Source organism: Bactrocera oleae, chromosome 2 (assembly GCF_042242935.1).
Source record: "Bactrocera oleae isolate idBacOlea1 chromosome 2, idBacOlea1, whole genome shotgun sequence".
Taxonomy (NCBI): domain Eukaryota; kingdom Metazoa; phylum Arthropoda; class Insecta; order Diptera; family Tephritidae; genus Bactrocera; species Bactrocera oleae.
Genome location: NC_091536.1, coordinates 50,589,771 through 50,609,633, shown reverse-complemented (window position 1 = coordinate 50,609,633; position 19,863 = coordinate 50,589,771). Strand labels below are relative to the sequence as shown.

Here is a 19,863-nt window from a genome sequence, read left to right as displayed (position 1 = left end):
CCCAATGATGCATACAGCACTTTAGTTGGTTCCACTTTGTGGGAGTTATTTAAATACTTTGAATTAACAGAGATAATGAGACAACGGGAGGATCATGCCTTTGCAATTGCATTAAATCATATGGCATCTGGTACTATGACAAATGAGAACATATCACTCATTGAAACTCGAGTAGTTAATTTCGAAGAAGTTCCCGATGATGCCATACATTTATTTTGGTTCAATGAATGACAAATAATTTCAATGCCCTTAAGCTCAGTCGAATCCCAACAGAAGCTTTCCTTTTAACTGCAAAAGACTCAGTTAAAGGAATTGGTATAAATGAAAATGATAATATTTTGGAAAGAGTTAAACTTTTCAAAACTTCTGAAACGCAGGGACTGCTCTATGAATTGACACTAAAAACCTCCGCCAAATATATGATTACAGTGAACATAAACACGTGTGATGGCTTGGTTAATGGGGCAGCTGGACAATTTATGCAAATTGATTTCCATTGTTCTTTTCCAACAATTCTGTGGATTAAATTTTTGGAACCTTCTGTTGGTTTGATAGCACGATCAAAAAAGCCTCATCCTCTAGAAAGTTCTTGGACACCAATTGAAAAAGTTCTAAAATCTTTTCAATATAAAAGAAATGAACAAATTTCAATTGAAAGAAATCAGTTTCCAGTTGTTCCGGCTGAGGGAATAACTATTCATAAAAGTCAGGGTGCCACATATAATAAAGTTGTAGTTCATACTCGACCCAGAATGCCTAGAGCTTCAGTATATGTCGCTTGTAGTCGAGCTACTTCTGCAGAATGTCTATTCATCATAGGAAATTTTATTCCTCCTAACAAATTTTCTGAATCGGATCCCGTATTTAGGGAACTGAGAGAATTGAACACAAATAAAGCTTTGACAACAAGTTTCAATTTTATGATTTCCCGAACATCAGGACATCAGATTTTATTCCATAATGTTCAGAGTCTTCACGCTCACATTAATGATATAAAAAGCGACTGTTTGATGCTATCTTCAGATATTTTATGTTTTGTAGAAACTTGGAGTTATCCTTGCGAAAGTTTTGATTTACCAGGATTTACTCCAATACTTCACGCTTACATTAATATAGATATAACAAGTAAGGAAGGGCTAAGTTCGGATGTAACCGAACATTTTATACTCTCGCAAAGTCAAATGGGATACTCGTTTGAGATTCCTTTGTGGATTGACTGATATTTTCGGTAGAAGGTCAACTATAGGCACTGGGGTCCACATATTTAGTACTTAGGGGTTTGAACAGTTTTGGTTCGATTTAGACAATTTTTGGCCGCAAGGTGGCATACTTTAATTGCATTATTCACGCAAAGTTTTACGCCGATATAACCATTGTTGCTTGATTTGCATAGTGGAAAGTGAAAGAATCAAGTGGTATTTAAAATGGTGTCATATGGAAAATAGGCGTGGTTGTAATCCGATTTGGCCCATTTTCGCACTATGAAATAGAAACATGAAAAGAACGTTACGCACCGAATTTGGTTGAAATCGGTTAAGCAGATCTCAAGATATGGGTTTTCACCTAAAAGTGGGCTGTGCCACGCCCACTGTCTAATTTTGAACGCGGTTCCTATAAAGTCATCTTATGCCATCTCAGAGATAAAATTAAATGTCTCTGGCGTGTTTAGTGCTTGATTTATCGCGCTTTTAGTAGTTTTTAACAGTACCGTTATATGGGGAGTGGGCGGAGTTGCCACCCGATTTCAACTATTTTCACACCGTCAATAGAAGTGCTAAAAGCATTTGCTTCCAGTGAATTTTGTTATTATAGCATTAGCGGTTTAGGAGATATGCACATTAAACCTATTAGAGGCGGGACCACGCCCACTTTAAAAAAAAAAATTTTAACTGCAGATGCCCCTCCCTAATGTGATCCTGTGTACCAAATAACAGTCTTGTATCTTATTGCGGAGCTTAGTTATGGCAAGTTATTTGTTTTTGATTAATGGCGTTTTGTGGGCGTGGAGTGGTCCGATTACGCCCATCTGCAATACCAACCGTCTCACGGTACCATGAAACATGTCTACCAAGTTTCATAAAGATATCTCAATTTTTACTCAAGTTAGAGCTTGCACGGACGGACGGACAGACAGTCACCCGGATTTCAACTCGTCTCTTCATCCTGATCATTTATATATATATAACCCTATATCTAACTCGATTAATTTTAGGTGATACAAACAACCGTTAGGTGAACAAAACTATTATACTCTGTAGCAACAGGTTGCGAGAGTATAAAAAGCGACTCTTTGATGCTATCTTCATAGCACGGAAACAACCAACAGAAATAAACGGGGAATTATAATATATGCAAAACATAGTATTGCTTGCTCTATAGAATCAAAGGCTGTAAAGAAAATTTATTCAGGGCGAAAAGTTTTAGAAGCGGTTTTGTTTAAATGTTTCAATATTAATATTCTGGTTCTATATAGAAATTCAGCTTTCTCTGTCAGACAATTAATTGTAGAACTTCAGAGTTAGGCAATCAAAATGTGCTAATTGGTGGAGATTTTAAAATTTGTTTAATGTCTATAGGGAATTCAATAGGAAATCTGCTCCAAGAAAAAAACTTTAGTTCCCTGCTTGGTGCAGACTATTCAACTACACCTGCCGGTACACAAATTGATTGGGCATTTTCAATGGATCCTTCCCGTGTAAATGCAATTACTTTTGAGACAGTACACAGCTATCATGACAGTATTTGTGTCTCTATTTCGAACTAAAGTTTTCAGACTTAGTGCAATAGTTCTTCATATTTTTTTCCAAATATAATATAATCGAAATGGAATGGTATAGGAATTTTGACAGTAGATTTTAAGACAATTTTAAGAAAAATATGTAAATAATCTAATTAAGAAAATTTAAATTATATATATAATTTGTTATTATATATGACATTATTGTTAAATATATTATAGAAATTAAATAGTATAAGGAAAAAAGAAATATAATTTGGATATATGTATAAGAATCTATACAAAAATTTATGTTTTATATTGTAAATATTATATACAAATTAATATAATAATATTATATTATTTTTAAAGTTGTTAATATTTATTATTTTTAAGCTAAACATGTATAATAATATCGATATAATAAATAAAAAATATATTCATTGTTCAAAAACGATTTCTTTTCATACTTCTCAGTACAGTTGTAATGCATTCTATATAAAATCAATTATAAGCGTATACAAAAAGCACAAGAACGATTTCTCATAATTTGAGTAAATTTAGTTTACAAATCGCTCTAATTATTTTCACTGTGAGTGAAAAGTAAATAACTAAGGCAACAGTTCCTACTACTAATTATTAAAATATATAAGGAATTCACAAACGAATATACAATTTAACTTTGCGAGAGTATAAAATGTTCGGTTACATCCGAACTTAGCCTTTCCTTACTTGTTTAATATAAAATTTTACTTGGACCTCTTAACGAAGTTAACAAAAATGATTATAAAACGCATCCAAAATCACTGGGTATTAGCCAAAAACCACGATCATCGCTTTCGTATTTGCTTTGAAAAAAGTCTCACCCTCTCTAACAATTGCTGCAAATATACTAACGAGACAGATATCTATAATATAAAAATGAATCGCAAAATGTGTTGGTAAGCGCATAACTCAACAACGCCTGGACCAATTTAGCTAAATCTTTTTTTTAAATTTTCGTTGAAGTTCAAGGATGGTTTTTACGGCGATAAAAATTAGAATTATTGCTGGAAAAACCCTAAAAATAGCCCTTTTCTTTTTCCCATACAAATGATTTGTAACTAAAACGTAGTCAATTTGAGCTTTATTGCTATGGTATAAAGTTCATATTAAATTACAAGCACTCACTGTTGTCTAAGCAATGTAGGTGTGTTCCTAACGTCAAAGATCATATCTATCAAAACAATGTGCGTGTGTGCGTTGGAGCTCAGAATATATAGTTGGAGGAGTTTAATGTGGCGTTCCGAAACTCGCGGACCAACAGTGTTTTATTATTTTTAATATCCAAATTTTAAGTACGGCTTAAAAGGATTTGACTTCAAGTCATATAAAATTTAAAAAGAAAAAAGTTGTCTGTTACCTAATCTACTGAGTTTGCTTTTGACGACTGATACACGAAACAAATTCGTATATAGTTTTTTGTGCAGAGTGTTTACTTAGTTAGTGTTTGTTTAGTTCGTGATTAGTGAAAAAATAATTTATATTTGATATGCCTCCTATAAGACGAAGCAATTTAGGTAGAAGAACCAGAAATGCTACAAACCAAGCTAATTACCGATCTAATCGTACTGCACAAGAACGTGACGACGGAAATGAACGTGAAAGAATTCGGATATCACAAACGCGTGAAGCGCGAGCGCGACATTCAACTAATAATCGCGCAAGTTTGAATCGAGCTGCTTTCAGTTACGATGTGTCAATTGACTACAGTAACTACCAATGTGTTGTTATTGGTTCTATGAACTCGGTTTGCTCACACTGTAAGGCATTAAAATACAAAAACGAAGCCAATGGATTGTGTTGCGCAAATGGTAAAGTGAAATTGATACCATTGGATCCACCACCAGAACCATTGTACTCATTGGTTTCAGGAATAGGAACAGATTCTATACACTTTTTGACACATATCCAACAATATAACAATTGCTTTCAAATGACTTCATTTGGGGCAACAAATGTAGTTCGGGAAAATTTTATGCCAACTTTCAAGGTATGTATTATAGCAGTTACTCATAATTATTTTAGCGAACAAAATTTTTTGGCACCAAAGTTAAGATGTGTCACTAATCTTCAATTTCTTAATCACTTATATATCACTTAGTCATCATATTATATGGGGATTTAGTTTCAGTGACACTTTTATTATATTTTATATTTAATAGATATTAGTTAAAACTAAATATATACATCCAATCCATTAATTTATACCACACCATAATATTTTTTTTTTATTTACAGATACAAGGGCAAATATATCACAGAGCAGGTTCACTGTTACCAGTGTCAGATAACGACAACAAATTCCTGCAAATTTATTTTATGGGCAATTCACCACAAGAAATTGATCTGCGTTGTGCACATAACAATTTAGTAAAGAGGTCTATTGTAGAACAATTACAAACTTTATTTCATCAACTTAATCAATTGATTATATTGTTTAAAACTGCCTTGGATATGATGCCATCCGATAATCACAAAATTGTAATCAGAGCTGATAAAACACCTGCAGGTCAACATACAAGACGTTTTAATGCACCAACTATTGATGAAGTTGCTATCGTTGTAGTTGGAGAAAACTTGGAATCCCGTGATATTGTTTTACATCGTCGGAATGATCAATTACAACGTATATGATGCACTGCAATATCCCATTATATTTTGGCAAGGTGAAGATGGCTACGATTTCTCAATAAAAATGATAAATCCCATTACAGGTAACTAAAATATCTCAGTCATTATATTATGTATTTTGAATGTTATTAAAATAAAATCTATTTACAGGTTCTGAAACCAACAAAAAAGTCAGTTCAATGAACTATTATTCATACCGCCTAATGATTCGGGAAAATGAAGATAATCACATATTGAAATGTCGGCGATTATATCACAAATATGTTGTTGATATGTATGTTAAAATTGAAACGGAGAGATTAACATTCATCAGGTTGAATCAAACTAAACTCCGATCTGAAGAGTATGTTCACCTTCGAGATGCGATTAATACTGATGGAAATGCACAGAATGTCGGTCGGATGACTATTCTTCCAGCAACATACATCGGAAGCCCTCGGCATATGCACGAATATGCTCAAGATGCCATGTCGTATGTTCGTCATTATGGTACAGCAGATTTGTTCATCACATTTACATGCAATCCACAATGGATAGAAATCAAGCAGGAGTTATTCCCTGGGCAATCACCCATTGATCGTCATGATATTACAGCCAGAGTCTTTAGACAAAAGTTGAAATCTTTAATGGATTTCATCGTAAAACATAATGTGTTTGGTGAGACACGCTGCTGGATGTATTCTGTGGAGTGGCAGAAACGAGGATTGCCACATGCACACATTTTGATTTGGTTGGTTGAAAAGATAAGGCCAAATGAAGTTGATGCAGTGATATCAGCTGAAATCCCTAATGTACAAGTAGATCCTGGATTGCATGAGGTAGTTATCAAAAACATGATACATGGTCCCTGTGGAACTCTTAATCAAAATTCACCGTGTATGATGGATGGTAAATGTTCAAAACGATATCCACGGACATTAATATCGGAAACAATTACTGGTAATGACGGTTATCCATTGTATCGTCGCAGATCGACAGCAGACAATGGAAAATCAACAATTGTCAAATTAAATCAACAAGATATTGAAATAGATAATCGTTGGATTGTTCCATATTCACCCATTTTATCAAAGACATTCAAAGCACACATCAACGTTGAATCTTGCCATTCAGTGAAATCTATTAAATACATTTGCAAATATGTAACCAAAGGGAGTGATATGGCTGTGATTGGAATTGGTGCAGAGAATTCCAATGATGAAGTTACCCAATACCAAATGGGCCGCTACGTCAGTAGTAATGAAGCAGTTTGGCGAATATTTTCTTTTCCTATTCATGAGAGACACCCTTCTGTTGTTCACTTAGCTGTGCATTTAGAAAATGGACAAAGAGTGTATTTTACAGCACAGAACGCAGTACAAAGAGCTGCTCAGCCACCATCTACTACATTAACCAGTTTTTTTGAGACATGCCAAAACGATTATTTCGCACAAACATTGCTATATTCTGAAATGCCAAAATATTATACCTGGAATCAATCCTCAAGGAGATTTATACGACGGAAACAAGGAAAACCAGTTCCAGGATATACAGATGTATATTCCACCGATGCGATTGGCCGGATTTATTCAGTACATCCAAGCAATGATGAATGTTTTTACTTACGACTGCTATTAGTCAATGTACGTGGCCCAACATCATTCCAACAGTTACGAACTGTTGATGGTGAATTGTGTGGATCCTACAGAGAAGCCTGTCAACGTTTGCAATTGCTTGAAAATGACGCTCATTGGGATCAAACTCTCAATGATGCTGTAATATCATCACACGCTCACCAAATACGAACATTGTTTTCTATAATCATATCTACATGCTTCCCATCAAACCCAATTGATTTGTGGATCAAGTACAAAGATTATATGTGTGATGATATTTTGTATCAAATACGGAATAGAATGGGAAATCCAAATATACAAATCAGTGAAGAAATTTACAATGAAGTATTGATTTCAATTGAGGACATGTGCTTGATAATGTCAAACAAACTATTAATTCAATTAGGCCTGACCGCGCCCAATCGTCCAATGCATGACGCTTTTAACCAAGAGCTGCATCGAGAAAAACTGTATGATCTCAACTCTTTGAAAGAATTAATTCAAACAAATCTTCCACTGTTAAATGAACAACAGAAGTATGTATTTGAAACTCTTATGAAAGTAACAAATGATGAAACTGGAGGCATTTACTTCTTAGATGCACCTGGTGGTACAGGAAAAACTTTTTTGATTTCATTAATATTAGCAACAATTCGCTCACAAAATAAAATTGCACTTGCACTAGCTTCGTCGGGAATCGCAGCAACTTTGCTTGAAGGTGGTCGAACAGCCCATTCAGCACTAAAATTGCCATTAAATATGCAAAGCAATGAAACTCCAACCTGCAACGTTTCGAAGAACTCTGCAATGGCAAAGGTTTTGCAGCAATGTAAATTGATTGTTTGGGATGAATGCACGATGGCACATAAAAAATCTTTGGAGGCTTTAGACAGAACCTTAAAAGATCTACGGAGCAATAATAACCGATTTGGTGGTGCAATGATTTTATTAGCAGGAGATTTTCGTCAAACATTGCCAGTGATTCCACGATCAACGCCAGCTGATGAACTCAATGCATGTCTAAAGTCCTCCAATTTGTGGAAACATGTCAAAGTACTTCATTTAAGTAAGAATATGCGTGTCGAATTGCAAAATGACCAATCTGGAAACATATTCTCTAAACAACTCATTGACATTGGTAATGGCAAATTTCCTATAGACATGTTGACTGGCTGCATTAACTTTCCTCAAAGTTTTTGTCAGTTAACTCGATCAAAAGATGAACTTATTCAGAAGGTGTTTCCAGATGTTTCTCAAAATTACAGAAACCATGATTGGTTGAGCGAACGAGCTATACTGGCTGCAAAAAACATAGATGTAAATGAATTAAATTTCAAAATTCAAGAACAAATTACAGGCGAATTGAGGATATATAAATCAGTTGATTCGGCTACTAATCAAGATGATGTAGTCAACTATCCACCGGAATTTTTAAACTCGCTGGATTTGCCAGGATTGCCACCTCACAATCTTCAATTAAAGGTTGGATCGGTGGTTATAATGTTGCGAAATATCAACCAACCGCGTCTTTGCAACGGTACACGGTTAGCGATAAAAAAATTACTAAACAATGTGATAGAAGCAACTATACTCAAAGGAAAGTATAAAGGAGAAGATGTTCTTATACCGCGCATCCCAATGATTCCGACTGATGTGCCATTTGAGTTTAAACGACTACAGTTTCCAGTGCGGCTTGCTTTTGCTATGACTATAAACAAGTCCCAGGGGCAATCATTAAGTGTTTGTGGTATTAATCTAGAAAACCCATGTTTCTCACATGGTCAATTGTATGTTGCCTGTTCCCGTGTTGGAAAACCATCAGATTTGTTTATCTATGCGCCAGGTAATCAAACAAAAAACATCGTATACCACAAGGCACTACAGTGATAATAATAATAATTATGATTCACATGATTAACAATAAAGCGATTACTTATTTTTAAATCCTTATATATGTTTTATTTAATTATTTTTTATTCACAACGCCCTATCACCAGGGTGACGGTTCTGTTCAGGAGAATTTTTTAAAATACGTAGGCGAAAAAAATGCCAAATTACAAATCTTTTTGACAGGACGAAGTCTGTCGGGTCAGCTAGTCTATAATATAAAAATGAATCGCAAAATGTGTTGGTAAGCGCATAACTCAACAACGCCTGGACCAATTTAGCTAAATCTTTTTTTTAAATTTTCGTTGAAGTTCAAGGATGGTTTTTACGGCGATAAAAATTAGAATTATTGCTGGAAAACCCCTAAAAATAGCCCTTTTCTTTTTCCCATACAAATGATTTGTAACTAAAACGTAGTCAATTTGAGCTTTATTGCTATGGTATAAAGTTCATATTAAATTACAAGCACTCACTGTTGTCTAAGCAATGTAGGTGTGTTCCTAACGTCAAAGATCATATCTATCAAAACAATGTGCGTGTGTGCGTTGGAGCTCAGAATATATAGTTGGAGGAGTTTAATGTGGCGTTCCGAAACTCGCGGACCAACAGTGTTTTATTATTTTTAATATCCAAATTTTAAGTACGGCTTAAAAGGATTTGACTTCAAGTCATATAAAATTTAAAAAGAAAAAAGTTGTCTGTTACCTAATCTACTGAGTTTGCTTTTGACGACTGATACACGAAACAAATTCGTATATAGTTTTTTGTGCAGAGTGTTTACTTAGTTAGTGTTTGTTTAGTTCGTGATTAGTGAAAAAATAATTTATATTTGATATGCCTCCTATAAGACGAAGCAATTTAGGTAGAAGAACCAGAAATGCTACAAACCAAGCTAATTACCGATCTAATCGTACTGCACAAGAACGTGACGACGGAAATGAACGTGAAAGAATTCGGATATCACAAACGCGTGAAGCGCGAGCGCGACATTCAACTAATAATCGCGCAAGTTTGAATCGAGCTGCTTTCAGTTACGATGTGTCAATTGACTACAGTAACTACCAATGTGTTGTTATTGGTTCTATGAACTCGGTTTGCTCACACTGTAAGGCATTAAAATACAAAAACGAAGCCAATGGATTGTGTTGCGCAAATGGTAAAGTGAAATTGATACCATTGGATCCACCACCAGAACCATTGTACTCATTGGTTTCAGGAATAGGAACAGATTCTATACACTTTTTGACACATATCCAACAATATAACAATTGCTTTCAAATGACTTCATTTGGGGCAACAAATGTAGTTCGGGAAAATTTTATGCCAACTTTCAAGGTATGTATTATAGCAGTTACTCATAATTATTTTAGCGAACAAAATTTTTTGGCACCAAAGTTAAGATGTGTCACTAATCTTCAATTTCTTAATCACTTATATATCACTTAGTCATCATATTATATGGGGATTTAGTTTCAGTGACACTTTTATTATATTTTATATTTAATAGATATTAGTTAAAACTAAATATATACATCCAATCCATTAATTTATACCACACCATAATATTTTTTTTTTATTTACAGATACAAGGGCAAATATATCACAGAGCAGGTTCACTGTTACCAGTGTCAGATAACGACAACAAATTCCTGCAAATTTATTTTATGGGCAATTCACCACAAGAAATTGATCTGCGTTGTGCACATAACAATTTAGTAAAGAGGTCTATTGTAGAACAATTACAAACTTTATTTCATCAACTTAATCAATTGATTATATTGTTTAAAACTGCCTTGGATATGATGCCATCCGATAATCACAAAATTGTAATCAGAGCTGATAAAACACCTGCAGGTCAACATACAAGACGTTTTAATGCACCAACTATTGATGAAGTTGCTATCGTTGTAGTTGGAGAAAACTTGGAATCCCGTGATATTGTTTTACATCGTCGGAATGATCAATTACAACGTATATGATGCACTGCAATATCCCATTATATTTTGGCAAGGTGAAGATGGCTACGATTTCTCAATAAAAATGATAAATCCCATTACAGGTAACTAAAATATCTCAGTCATTATATTATGTATTTTGAATGTTATTAAAATAAAATCTATTTACAGGTTCTGAAACCAACAAAAAAGTCAGTTCAATGAACTATTATTCATACCGCCTAATGATTCGGGAAAATGAAGATAATCACATATTGAAATGTCGGCGATTATATCACAAATATGTTGTTGATATGTATGTTAAAATTGAAACGGAGAGATTAACATTCATCAGGTTGAATCAAACTAAACTCCGATCTGAAGAGTATGTTCACCTTCGAGATGCGATTAATACTGATGGAAATGCACAGAATGTCGGTCGGATGACTATTCTTCCAGCAACATACATCGGAAGCCCTCGGCATATGCACGAATATGCTCAAGATGCCATGTCGTATGTTCGTCATTATGGTACAGCAGATTTGTTCATCACATTTACATGCAATCCACAATGGATAGAAATCAAGCAGGAGTTATTCCCTGGGCAATCACCCATTGATCGTCATGATATTACAGCCAGAGTCTTTAGACAAAAGTTGAAATCTTTAATGGATTTCATCGTAAAACATAATGTGTTTGGTGAGACACGCTGCTGGATGTATTCTGTGGAGTGGCAGAAACGAGGATTGCCACATGCACACATTTTGATTTGGTTGGTTGAAAAGATAAGGCCAAATGAAGTTGATGCAGTGATATCAGCTGAAATCCCTAATGTACAAGTAGATCCTGGATTGCATGAGGTAGTTATCAAAAACATGATACATGGTCCCTGTGGAACTCTTAATCAAAATTCACCGTGTATGATGGATGGTAAATGTTCAAAACGATATCCACGGACATTAATATCGGAAACAATTACTGGTAATGACGGTTATCCATTGTATCGTCGCAGATCGACAGCAGACAATGGAAAATCAACAATTGTCAAATTAAATCAACAAGATATTGAAATAGATAATCGTTGGATTGTTCCATATTCACCCATTTTATCAAAGACATTCAAAGCACACATCAACGTTGAATCTTGCCATTCAGTGAAATCTATTAAATACATTTGCAAATATGTAACCAAAGGGAGTGATATGGCTGTGATTGGAATTGGTGCAGAGAATTCCAATGATGAAGTTACCCAATACCAAATGGGCCGCTACGTCAGTAGTAATGAAGCAGTTTGGCGAATATTTTCTTTTCCTATTCATGAGAGACACCCTTCTGTTGTTCACTTAGCTGTGCATTTAGAAAATGGACAAAGAGTGTATTTTACAGCACAGAACGCAGTACAAAGAGCTGCTCAGCCACCATCTACTACATTAACCAGTTTTTTTGAGACATGCCAAAACGATTATTTCGCACAAACATTGCTATATTCTGAAATGCCAAAATATTATACCTGGAATCAATCCTCAAGGAGATTTATACGACGGAAACAAGGAAAACCAGTTCCAGGATATACAGATGTATATTCCACCGATGCGATTGGCCGGATTTATTCAGTACATCCAAGCAATGATGAATGTTTTTACTTACGACTGCTATTAGTCAATGTACGTGGCCCAACATCATTCCAACAGTTACGAACTGTTGATGGTGAATTGTGTGGATCCTACAGAGAAGCCTGTCAACGTTTGCAATTGCTTGAAAATGACGCTCATTGGGATCAAACTCTCAATGATGCTGTAATATCATCACACGCTCACCAAATACGAACATTGTTTTCTATAATCATATCTACATGCTTCCCATCAAACCCAATTGATTTGTGGATCAAGTACAAAGATTATATGTGTGATGATATTTTGTATCAAATACGGAATAGAATGGGAAATCCAAATATACAAATCAGTGAAGAAATTTACAATGAAGTATTGATTTCAATTGAGGACATGTGCTTGATAATGTCAAACAAACTATTAATTCAATTAGGCCTGACCGCGCCCAATCGTCCAATGCATGACGCTTTTAACCAAGAGCTGCATCGAGAAAAACTGTATGATCTCAACTCTTTGAAAGAATTAATTCAAACAAATCTTCCACTGTTAAATGAACAACAGAAGTATGTATTTGAAACTCTTATGAAAGTAACAAATGATGAAACTGGAGGCATTTACTTCTTAGATGCACCTGGTGGTACAGGAAAAACTTTTTTGATTTCATTAATATTAGCAACAATTCGCTCACAAAATAAAATTGCACTTGCACTCGCTTCGTCGGGAATCGCAGCAACTTTGCTTGAAGGTGGTCGAACAGCCCATTCAGCACTAAAATTGCCATTAAATATGCAAAGCAATGAAACTCCAACCTGCAACGTTTCGAAGAACTCTGCAATGGCAAAGGTTTTGCAGCAATGTAAATTGATTGTTTGGGATGAATGCACGATGGCACATAAAAAATCTTTGGAGGCTTTAGACAGAACCTTAAAAGATCTACGGAGCAATAATAACCGATTTGGTGGTGCAATGATTTTATTAGCAGGAGATTTTCGTCAAACATTGCCAGTGATTCCACGATCAACGCCAGCTGATGAACTCAATGCATGTCTAAAGTCCTCCAATTTGTGGAAACATGTCAAAGTACTTCATTTAAGTAAGAATATGCGTGTCGAATTGCAAAATGACCAATCTGGAAACATATTCTCTAAACAACTCATTGACATTGGTAATGGCAAATTTCCTATAGACATGTTGACTGGCTGCATTAACTTTCCTCAAAGTTTTTGTCAGTTAACTCGATCAAAAGATGAACTTATTCAGAAGGTGTTTCCAGATGTTTCTCAAAATTACAGAAACCATGATTGGTTGAGCGAACGAGCTATACTGGCTGCAAAAAACATAGATGTAAATGAATTAAATTTCAAAATTCAAGAACAAATTACAGGCGAATTGAGGATATATAAATCAGTTGATTCGGCTACTAATCAAGATGATGTAGTCAACTATCCACCGGAATTTTTAAACTCGCTGGATTTGCCAGGATTGCCACCTCACAATCTTCAATTAAAGGTTGGATCGGTGGTTATAATGTTGCGAAATATCAACCAACCGCGTCTTTGCAACGGTACACGGTTAGCGATAAAAAAATTACTAAACAATGTGATAGAAGCAACTATACTCAAAGGAAAGTATAAAGGAGAAGATGTTCTTATACCGCGCATCCCAATGATTCCGACTGATGTGCCATTTGAGTTTAAACGACTACAGTTTCCAGTGCGGCTTGCTTTTGCTATGACTATAAACAAGTCCCAGGGGCAATCATTAAGTGTTTGTGGTATTAATCTAGAAAACCCATGTTTCTCACATGGTCAATTGTATGTTGCCTGTTCCCGTGTTGGAAAACCATCAGATTTGTTTATCTATGCGCCAGGTAATCAAACAAAAAACATCGTATACCACAAGGCACTACAGTGATAATAATAATAATTATGATTCACATGATTAACAATAAAGCGATTACTTATTTTTAAATCCTTATATATGTTTTATTTAATTATTTTTTATTCACAACGCCCTATCACCAGGGTGACGGTTCTGTTCAGGAGAATTTTTTAAAATACGTAGGCGAAAAAAATGCCAAATTACAAATCTTTTTGACAGGACGAAGTCTGTCGGGTCAGCTAGTAGGGTTATATATGTATAAATAAATGATCAGGATGACGAGACGAGTTGAAGTCCCGATGTCTATCTGTCTGTCCGTCCGTCCGTCCGTGCAAGCTGTAACTTGAGTAAAAATTAAGATATCTTGCTGAAACTTGGTACACAGGTTAGTTGGAACCATAAGAAGTTTGGTATTTTAGATGGGCGTAATCGGACCATTTCCACGCCCACAAACCGCCATTAATCGAACACTTATAAAATAACTAAGCACTAAATTAAGATACACATACATATATATGTAATTTGGTACAGAAGATTGTATTGGGGTCTGTATTGTTGAAACATTTTTGAAAAGTGGGCGTGGCCCCGACTCCTAATAAGTTAAATGCATGTTTCTCCTAGACCATTCAAAGCATATAACCCAAAACTGCATAGAATAAATATTTTTGACACTTCCATCGACAGTGTGCAAATGGATGAAATCAGATAATAACCCCGCCCAAAACAGTTTTGTTAAAAACTACTAAAAGTGCGATTAAGCAATAACTAAATGCGTCAGAGACATTAAACTTTACATTCGTGATGGCACAAGGAGGTTATAGAGGAACCGTTGTCAAAATTGGACGATAGGAACTACTTGATCAATTTCAATAAAATTTGGTACATAAAATTTTTTAACAATCCCATCTTGCAATGAGAAAATAAGGGAAAGCGGAATACAACCACGCCTAAAGAGGTCTATTGTAGAACAATTACAAACTTTATTTCATCAACTTAATCAATTGATTATATTGTTTAAAACTGCCTTGGATATGATGCCATCCGATAATCACAAAATTGTAATCAGAGCTGATAAAACACCTGCAGGTCAACATACAAGACGTTTTAATGCACCAACTATTGATGAAGTTGCTATCGTTGTAGTTGGAGAAAACTTGGAATCCCGTGATATTGTTTTACATCGTCGGAATGATCAATTACAACGTATATGATGCACTGCAATATCCCATTATATTTTGGCAAGGTGAAGATGGCTACGATTTCTCAATAAAAATGATAAATCCCATTACAGGTAACTAAAATATCTCAGTCATTATATTATGTATTTTGAATGTTATTAAAATAAAATCTATTTACAGGTTCTGAAACCAACAAAAAAGTCAGTTCAATGAACTATTATTCATACCGCCTAATGATTCGGGAAAATGAAGATAATCACATATTGAAATGTCGGCGATTATATCACAAATATGTTGTTGATATGTATGTTAAAATTGAAACGGAGAGATTAACATTCATCAGGTTGAATCAAACTAAACTCCGATCTGAAGAGTATGTTCACCTTCGAGATGCGATTAATACTGATGGAAATGCACAGAATGTCGGTCGGATGACTATTCTTCCAGCAACATACATCGGAAGCCCTCGGCATATGCACGAATATGCTCAAGATGCCATGTCGTATGTTCGTCATTATGGTACAGCAGATTTGTTCATCACATTTACATGCAATCCACAATGGATAGAAATCAAGCAGGAGTTATTCCCTGGGCAATCACCCATTGATCGTCATGATATTACAGCCAGAGTCTTTAGACAAAAGTTGAAATCTTTAATGGATTTCATCGTAAAACATAATGTGTTTGGTGAGACACGCTGCTGGATGTATTCTGTGGAGTGGCAGAAACGAGGATTGCCACATGCACACATTTTGATTTGGTTGGTTGAAAAGATAAGGCCAAATGAAGTTGATGCAGTGATATCAGCTGAAATCCCTAATGTACAAGTAGATCCTGGATTGCATGAGGTAGTTATCAAAAACATGATACATGGTCCCTGTGGAACTCTTAATCAAAATTCACCGTGTATGATGGATGGTAAATGTTCAAAACGATATCCACGGACATTAATATCGGAAACAATTACTGGTAATGACGGTTATCCATTGTATCGTCGCAGATCGACAGCAGACAATGGAAAATCAACAATTGTCAAATTAAATCAACAAGATATTGAAATAGATAATCGTTGGATTGTTCCATATTCACCCATTTTATCAAAGACATTCAAAGCACACATCAACGTTGAATCTTGCCATTCAGTGAAATCTATTAAATACATTTGCAAATATGTAACCAAAGGGAGTGATATGGCTGTGATTGGAATTGGTGCAGAGAATTCCAATGATGAAGTTACCCAATACCAAATGGGCCGCTACGTCAGTAGTAATGAAGCAGTTTGGCGAATATTTTCTTTTCCTATTCATGAGAGACACCCTTCTGTTGTTCACTTAGCTGTGCATTTAGAAAATGGACAAAGAGTGTATTTTACAGCACAGAACGCAGTACAAAGAGCTGCTCAGCCACCATCTACTACATTAACCAGTTTTTTTGAGACATGCCAAAACGATTATTTCGCACAAACATTGCTATATTCTGAAATGCCAAAATATTATACCTGGAATCAATCCTCAAGGAGATTTATACGACGGAAACAAGGAAAACCAGTTCCAGGATATACAGATGTATATTCCACCGATGCGATTGGCCGGATTTATTCAGTACATCCAAGCAATGATGAATGTTTTTACTTACGACTGCTATTAGTCAATGTACGTGGCCCAACATCATTCCAACAGTTACGAACTGTTGATGGTGAATTGTGTGGATCCTACAGAGAAGCCTGTCAACGTTTGCAATTGCTTGAAAATGACGCTCATTGGGATCAAACTCTCAATGATGCTGTAATATCATCACACGCTCACCAAATACGAACATTGTTTTCTATAATCATATCTACATGCTTCCCATCAAACCCAATTGATTTGTGGATCAAGTACAAAGATTATATGTGTGATGATATTTTGTATCAAATACGGAATAGAATGGGAAATCCAAATATACAAATCAGTGAAGAAATTTACAATGAAGTATTGATTTCAATTGAGGACATGTGCTTGATAATGTCAAACAAACTATTAATTCAATTAGGCCTGACCGCGCCCAATCGTCCAATGCATGACGCTTTTAACCAAGAGCTGCATCGAGAAAAACTGTATGATCTCAACTCTTTGAAAGAATTAATTCAAACAAATCTTCCACTGTTAAATGAACAACAGAAGTATGTATTTGAAACTCTTATGAAAGTAACAAATGATGAAACTGGAGGCATTTACTTCTTAGATGCACCTGGTGGTACAGGAAAAACTTTTTTGATTTCATTAATATTAGCAACAATTCGCTCACAAAATAAAATTGCACTTGCACTCGCTTCGTCGGGAATCGCAGCAACTTTGCTTGAAGGTGGTCGAACAGCCCATTCAGCACTAAAATTGCCATTAAATATGCAAAGCAATGAAACTCCAACCTGCAACGTTTCGAAGAACTCTGCAATGGCAAAGGTTTTGCAGCAATGTAAATTGATTGTTTGGGATGAATGCACGATGGCACATAAAAAATCTTTGGAGGCTTTAGACAGAACCTTAAAAGATCTACGGAGCAATAATAACCGATTTGGTGGTGCAATGATTTTATTAGCAGGAGATTTTCGTCAAACATTGCCAGTGATTCCACGATCAACGCCAGCTGATGAACTCAATGCATGTCTAAAGTCCTCCAATTTGTGGAAACATGTCAAAGTACTTCATTTAAGTAAGAATATGCGTGTCGAATTGCAAAATGACCAATCTGGAAACATATTCTCTAAACAACTCATTGACATTGGTAATGGCAAATTTCCTATAGACATGTTGACTGGCTGCATTAACTTTCCTCAAAGTTTTTGTCAGTTAACTCGATCAAAAGATGAACTTATTCAGAAGGTGTTTCCAGATGTTTCTCAAAATTACAGAAACCATGATTGGTTGAGCGAACGAGCTATACTGGCTGCAAAAAACATAGATGTAAATGAATTAAATTTCAAAATTCAAGAACAAATTACAGGCGAATTGAGGATATATAAATCAGTTGATTCGGCTACTAATCAAGATGATGTAGTCAACTATCCACCGGAATTTTTAAACTCGCTGGATTTGCCAGGATTGCCACCTCACAATCTTCAATTAAAGGTTGGATCGGTGGTTATAATGTTGCGAAATATCAACCAACCGCGTCTTTGCAACGGTACACGGTTAGCGATAAAAAAATTACTAAACAATGTGATAGAAGCAACTATACTCAAAGGAAAGTATAAAGGAGAAGATGTTCTTATACCGCGCATCCCAATGATTCCGACTGATGTGCCATTTGAGTTTAAACGACTACAGTTTCCAGTGCGGCTTGCTTTTGCTATGACTATAAACAAGTCCCAGGGGCAATCATTAAGTGTTTGTGGTATTAATCTAGAAAACCCATGTTTCTCACATGGTCAATTGTATGTTGCCTGTTCCCGTGTTGGAAAACCATCAGATTTGTTTATCTATGCGCCAGGTAATCAAACAAAAAACATCGTATACCACAAGGCACTACAGTGATAATAATAATAATTATGATTCACATGATTAACAATAAAGCGATTACTTATTTTTAAATCCTTATATATGTTTTATTTAATTATTTTTTATTCACAACGCCCTATCACCAGGGTGACGGTTCTGTTCAGGAGAATTTTTTAAAATACGTAGGCGAAAAAAATGCCAAATTACAAATCTTTTTGACAGGACGAAGTCTGTCGGGTCAGCTAGTAGGGTTATATATGTATAAATAAATGATCAGGATGACGAGACGAGTTGAAGTCCCGATGTCTATCTGTCTGTCCGTCCGTCCGTCCGTGCAAGCTGTAACTTGAGTAAAAATTAAGATATCTTGCTGAAACTTGGTACACAGGTTAGTTGGAACCATAAGAAGTTTGGTATTTTAGATGGGCGTAATCGGACCATTTCCACGCCCACAAACCGCCATTAATCGAACACTTATAAAATAACTAAGCACTAAATTAAGATACACATACATATATATGTAATTTGGTACAGAAGATTGTATTGGGGTCTGTATTGTTGAAACATTTTTGAAAAGTGGGCGTGGCCCCGACTCCTAATAAGTTAAATGCATGTTTCTCCTAGACCATTCAAAGCATATAACCCAAAACTGCATAGAATAAATATTTTTGACACTTCCATCGACAGTGTGCAAATGGATGAAATCAGATAATAACCCCGCCCAAAACAGTTTTGTTAAAAACTACTAAAAGTGCGATTAAGCAATAACTAAATGCGTCAGAGACATTAAACTTTACATTCGTGATGGCACAAGGAGGTTATAGAGGAACCGTTGTCAAAATTGGACGATAGGAACTACTTGATCAATTTCAATAAAATTTGGTACATAAAATTTTTTAACAATCCCATCTTG

The 19,863-nt window shown here is 35.3% G+C and overlaps 3 protein-coding genes across 3 annotated transcripts; all 3 read left to right on the top strand.

The window, feature by feature from the left end:
• The first annotated feature begins 5,546 nt into the window (after window positions 1-5,546).
• On the top strand, window positions 5,547-8,871 carry LOC138856319 (uncharacterized). The gene has a single exon (XM_070107077.1). It carries the CDS (start codon window positions 5,569-5,571, stop codon window positions 8,869-8,871), a length of 3,303 nt encoding a protein of 1,100 aa, XP_069963178.1. The 5' UTR covers window positions 5,547-5,568.
• A 2,133-nt stretch (window positions 8,872-11,004) lies between these two features.
• LOC138856316 (uncharacterized) lies at window positions 11,005-14,329 on the top strand. The gene has a single exon (XM_070107049.1). The coding sequence runs from the start codon at window positions 11,027-11,029 to the stop codon at window positions 14,327-14,329; it is 3,303 nt and encodes a 1,100-aa protein (XP_069963150.1). The 5' UTR covers window positions 11,005-11,026.
• A 1,332-nt stretch (window positions 14,330-15,661) lies between these two features.
• Window positions 15,662-18,986, top strand: LOC118680964 (uncharacterized). Its single transcript, XM_070107002.1, has one exon. The coding sequence runs from the start codon at window positions 15,684-15,686 to the stop codon at window positions 18,984-18,986; it is 3,303 nt and encodes a 1,100-aa protein (XP_069963103.1). The 5' UTR covers window positions 15,662-15,683.
• The last annotated feature ends 877 nt before the right edge of the window (window positions 18,987-19,863 follow it).